The sequence below is a fragment of the Egretta garzetta genome, unplaced genomic scaffold (genome assembly GCF_000687185.1).
Source record: "Egretta garzetta isolate BGI_Z169 unplaced genomic scaffold, ASM68718v1 scaffold657, whole genome shotgun sequence".
In the NCBI taxonomy this organism is placed as follows: Eukaryota; Metazoa; Chordata; class Aves; order Pelecaniformes; family Ardeidae; genus Egretta; species Egretta garzetta.
The window spans coordinates 7,920-13,044 of record NW_009260352.1 but is presented as its reverse complement, the minus strand read 5'-3'; the positions used below and the strand labels follow the sequence as shown (position 1 = coordinate 13,044).

General features: G+C 45.3%; 1 protein-coding gene across 6 annotated transcripts; it reads right to left on the bottom strand.

The window, feature by feature from the left end:
- Positions 1-970: 970 nt before the first annotated feature.
- Positions 971-5,007, bottom strand: LOC104129963 (cold inducible RNA binding protein). 6 transcript variants are annotated; one of them, XR_004842538.1, is made up of 7 exons: positions 4,873-5,007; positions 4,674-4,780; positions 4,143-4,281; positions 3,961-4,045; positions 3,772-3,839; positions 1,308-1,411; positions 971-1,132 (listed from the first exon to the last, which is right to left on the bottom strand). XR_004842538.1 is itself a non-coding variant. In XM_009642947.2 (6 exons), exons 1-6 carry the CDS (start codon positions 5,003-5,005, stop codon positions 3,326-3,328), a joined length of 549 nt encoding a protein of 182 aa, XP_009641242.2. In that variant the 5' UTR covers positions 5,006-5,007; the 3' UTR covers positions 2,600-3,325. The 6 variants fall into 6 exon arrangements, 4 of the variants coding, with proteins under 4 accessions (XP_009641242.2, XP_009641243.2, XP_009641240.2 ...); XR_004842539.1 differs by having other exon boundaries at positions 3,772-3,836; XM_009642947.2 differs by lacking the exons at positions 971-1,132; positions 1,308-1,411 and adding an exon at positions 2,600-3,342.
- Between the last annotated feature and the right edge of the window lie 118 nt (positions 5,008-5,125).

Sequence of the window (5,125 nt, the reverse complement as noted above, 5' to 3'; positions counted from 1 at the left end):
AACAGGCAAACCTTTGATGAGTTCTGAAGAACTGCCGGAGGGCACTTCCTTACCAACTCACCGAGGCAGCTCAGCCCTGGCCCCCCCGCTCTGCACAGGGGTGCCCAGCAGAGTGGTGGAGCCGGTTACAACCCTACCAGCACCCCCTTAACCTTTCCGAAGCGCAGGTGCTCCCACCGCACACCCCGAGAACCCAACCACGGCACTCGGACACTGCTTTGGCGCTTGCCTTGTTCCACCGCTCATCTCCAAGCACCCAGCGGTTCTCACCCGTTAATTTGCTCTGCTAGAAAATTTCAGGACATAAACCCAAGCGGAGTTAATTTGCCAATACCCAGATTGTTACTTTTCAGACTTCAGAGATTTAATTTTGAGCATAAGTGATCCCAAAACCCAAACTGCAAGCCCTGCTTTTATGTTACAAATAGCTTTGAGATGGGAAACCTGCGGCAACTTCATCTTGAGCCAAGCACTGAACGCAGCGCTCACCAGCGCAGGACAGGCGACCCCCCCTGTCCCACCCGAAAACAGCAAGGGAACACAGAGCCACCCCTGTGAGCAGCAGAGACCTCACATCCCAACACTTTTTAATTGCTCTATGTGTACAGGAGGAATCCATTCATTACCCAAGCTCAAAAAACCTTTAGCATCTAAACGCCAGCGATACTTTTGTTACGCTTCAACAGGCAGAAGCCCTCCTGTTCCACGCCAGCACTGACCCCATTGCTCCCCTGACCGCTCCCCGCGTCCCAAGTGCGGTTTTGCAGACACGCAAATGTAATGAGTGCACTTAATTCAAGGTTACCATTACACAACCCAACTTCTCCCTCAAACCTGCCCTTTAACGTTACCCTCGCTGCCCACCTCCCAGCCAGAACAGCTCCGGGTTTGTGCTCTTAGCTGGGTGACTCTGCCTGTTGTACACCTCGGCCGCAAGATTCTGATGTTTCCTCACAAAAGTACTACAGAGATTCCACTTTTTTTTTTTCCACGTTCCAGTATTTTATTCTAGCTTCATAGTCTTATTTCCTCGTTCCATATAGAAATCAGTCACAGCACTGCTCAGAGCTCTTCACCTCCACCACTCCAGCCAGTGGCTGTCCTTCTCGGCCTTCTCCGGTCCATTCCATTGCTGAAATAAAATTAAGATGGTGAGTTCAAAGGCTTTAGAGAAAGTCCACGTGAATTTTCACCTAGGAACTGCCGGTCAGACTTTACCACTGACAGAGCACTGTAAACCAGCAAGAGCCAGACCTCCGGGCTCAGGAAAAGCTGCGGGGGTGAGGGGGACTGGACAGAAACCTCACCTGGCTGGCAAACGCCCGTCTCACTCCTGCTTCCCTGGAACAAGCGCTCTCCTTCCTCAGCCCCTGCCCGGCCTCCCTGTCGAGCGTCCCATCTTCTCTTCAGCCTGCCAAAGCAGAGGTGCGTTAATAAAACACATCCGACAGAAGCCTTTCCATCGCCACCCGCCTCCCCAACACAAGTCACATCATATACGAGGGTTTCACAAGCCATTCGCTGAACCCACCACATCACAGAAGCACAGTCTGGGAACACTGTTCCAGGGCTGGCTGATGCCTTTGGCACGCCAGCCAATGTGTCATTGGATCCCTAAGCAGAGAGTTAACCACTTTGGCATGGCTGCTTAGGAAGTGTGGGCTATGGGAAAAAGTTAATGGCAACAAGTAGGATGGCAAAGAAAGCTACAATTAAAGTGAGCAACTTAATGAAGTCTCGGAAGAGTCTCAATAGATGAACACATATCAAGTCAGGGAATTCGTTTCCCATCTTGCTTCCGTACCTACTAGCAAGACATGACTGCATGCCCAACTCTGATCTGTGGAACTGAAGTTGTGCCACAAGCCAAAGGTTGCATACGGCATGGGTTAAAATTTTTCCATCAGTTGACCAAAATTGTCAAAGGACTATTTCACAGGTACATTAGACTTTCAAATGAGCTCTCAACAAGAGGAAGGATGCGGACATGAGCAAAAGGAGTTACCTCGAATTACAGGACTATTTCCACATATGAACTAGCCAAGAGAGCAGCTTTCGTCTCAGAGGTTTCTGTTGGAGGCACAACACTTCTTTTCTCCAAGGACACTGCAGTTTCCATATGCTAGCAAAGAATTCTTAGAACTTGTAAGGCAATGACAAAGCTAGCTAATTACGGCAAATCACCTACCATTGAACACTCCTGTCAGGCTAGTAACGAGCCCAGTTCTAACGGACTGCTTCTTCACTACAGCTTTTCAATGCAGGCTGTTGCAGTATTTTAAGGAAACATCCATTATCCTACCTAACACCAGCGTTCCCTCCGCTTCGGCTGACTTCGCCTGTGAGTACTACAGCATCCTACGGTACATTGAGTCCTCTGCCTCTAGGCAAGTTTGACTACACTTATGTGAAAGTATGTTGACAAATTCACATGTCAAGACCGATTAAGATTAAATTCTAGCAACTGGTCAATAAATCTGGCTGGCTCTTACACTATCGCTCGTCTTCTCAACTCTCCTCTGGCATCCTCTAGCACTTAGACTGTTCTTCATCTTCAAGGATTGTGTTGTGCAATGAAATGTAAATGTCAGGAGCAGAGTTCATTTCAGACGGTCTTTTAATAGGCTTCGTAAAGCCAAAGAAAACTGTATACAAGAATCCTTTACCACTTCAAATACAATATCAATGGAATATGCATATTTCTTCCAGTAAAAAAGGACAATATAAATAAACATTTTCAAGAACCTCTTTTATGGTAAGTTTGCAAGTCTATTTCTGGGTAATTTACATCATTACAACAGTAAAAATACCGTTATGCAGGTTGAACATACAAGCACGTTTCTCTTTAGATATATCAAGGTGGTTTGCCTTCCAATTTGTACCCAGGCTGCATTCCTACCTTGCTACACTAAAGGAATGTTACAAAAGACGAAGGTAATGCACTTAAAAAAAAAAGTCCACAGCTTGTTCAGCTTCCAGTGAACATTGAATTAAAGGTCCTTTCTATCTCAAAAGAAACTGAATTGGGGCCCCAACTTCACAACTTTAAAAAAAACACCTTGGCTCATCATGAAGGATAAAATAAAATCTGAAGTGCTTTCAAAAAAGATTAAAAACACTTGAAAGCAGAGCTTTCTTAAAGAAAAGTCTAATTAGACCATCTTATCTCAGAAGCTGTCAGGCTGTGTTTGACAAGATTAGAACTGATAATACTACAAAAGTGAAAATACAAGTAGATGTACTACACAATAACGATTTCAGCGAAGCTCCAAAAATCTTTATAAATACAGCCATTGGAAGGACGATCTTGAGTCAGGAAGGATTTTTACTCGTTGTGTGTAGCTGAGGACAAGAAGCAGGCACAATTGTAAAGGCACTGAAGCATAGACAAGTTCCAGCATTTTACTCCCTTGCATTATTTCAGAAGCTAGTGCTAGTTCGCTACACCGTAAGAGAACTCCCCCACCCTTGATTAAAGTTTGTTAGGGCATCCGAGTTTTGTCTTAGTCTCAAAAGCTCGAGGAACGTATTTTAAAAAAAACTTGCTCTGCCTTAGATCCAAGCAACTCCTACACATGCATTACAAATTAGAAATTTAACCGGCACAACCACGTCCAAAGCCTGGCAGATTGGTTCTTACGGGCAAGAACAGAAATAGTGGTACAGTCCAACTGAGCCTTACAGTACGTCCAGACTCAAGTACAGGGTCAGAAGGTTTAGAGAGTTCCTACAGCATACGTACTCATCGTTCCCATTTGAACCAAGACTTACCGTAACTGTCATAGCTGTCTCTGTAGGATCCTCCTGAAGACCTGTCGCCATAGCCACCTTGACTCCTGCTGTTAAAAAACATTCACTCCTTTATATTTGTTCAACTGTTTCTGGAGCCTACTAATGTTTATGTCAAACAGGCCACGGGCTGCACGAGCAACACCCCACGTGCAGCTGCAATGCCTTTACCTGCTATTATAGTAGTCTCTGGAGCCGTTATATCCCCCACTTCTGGAATCAAATCTGCTTCCGCCATAGCCTCTGTCTCCACCTCCTTGAAGAGACACCGGATCACGGTTTGGTTTTTTTAAAAGCATTCTGACAAATGCCACCACCACTTCAGGAACTGCAAGTCATTCACGCGCACTCACCTCTAGAGAAGCCACGGCCCCGACCTCTGCCGCCACGGAAAAAGCCTCTGCCCCCAGAAGACCCCCCTCTGTATCCACGAGATCTGTTCTCTGATGACTTCCCAGCCTGATCGACTCTGATCTGACGTCCGTCTACAGACTAACAGAAAACAGTAAGCCACCTTGATACTGAAACATTTGAATAGCAAAGCAGAGATGCAGTGAGTTACATGCCCCCAGTCAGCTAAGCAGTACCACAACTTACTAGTTCTTAAAAAGGAAGGGTTTAATGTCACAACTAAGCCAACCACAGAAGTAAATTTATGTTCAAACAGCATATACAGGCACTCCTATAAAGCGCCTGGGCTTGACTACTTTACAGTTATATAGATTAGGTCATGGAACTTTAGCAATTTATCCCCTTTATTATTTGTTATCATTTCATCATTTTAAGACACTATTACTTATCTAGCATTAAAGGCAAACACATCTTTCCAACCTCTCTTACTACATTTTAAGGAAATCAAGAAAGCTGTTCCGAAGCCTCCTTACCTTTCCATTCATGGCCATCATTGCATCTTTAGCATCATCTATGTTTTCAAAAGTAACAAAGCCAAAACCTCTGGATCTCTGAGTCTCTCTGTCTTTCACCACAACCACTATAAAGAAGGGAGGAGAAAAAACTAGCATCAGTACCTGTGCAACCCAACAGATTTACAAGAGCAATCGCAGCTTGGGACTGCAATCTTACCTTCCGAAATCTGTCCATATTTAGAGAAGACTTGTTCCAATGACTGCTCATTGGTGTCAAAACTCAGTCCGCCGACAAAGAGTTTTCCCTCATCTGATGCCATTCTGACCTGCGAAGTCAATACACCCCACATCAGCGTTGCAATGAAAAAAAATACCCACGCATCTATCTGTAAGATTAAATGGGTTACAGCACCCCCGATCACCTCACGTTCTCGCTAGACGCGCAGGCGAGCGCGGGCTCCAGCACCGAG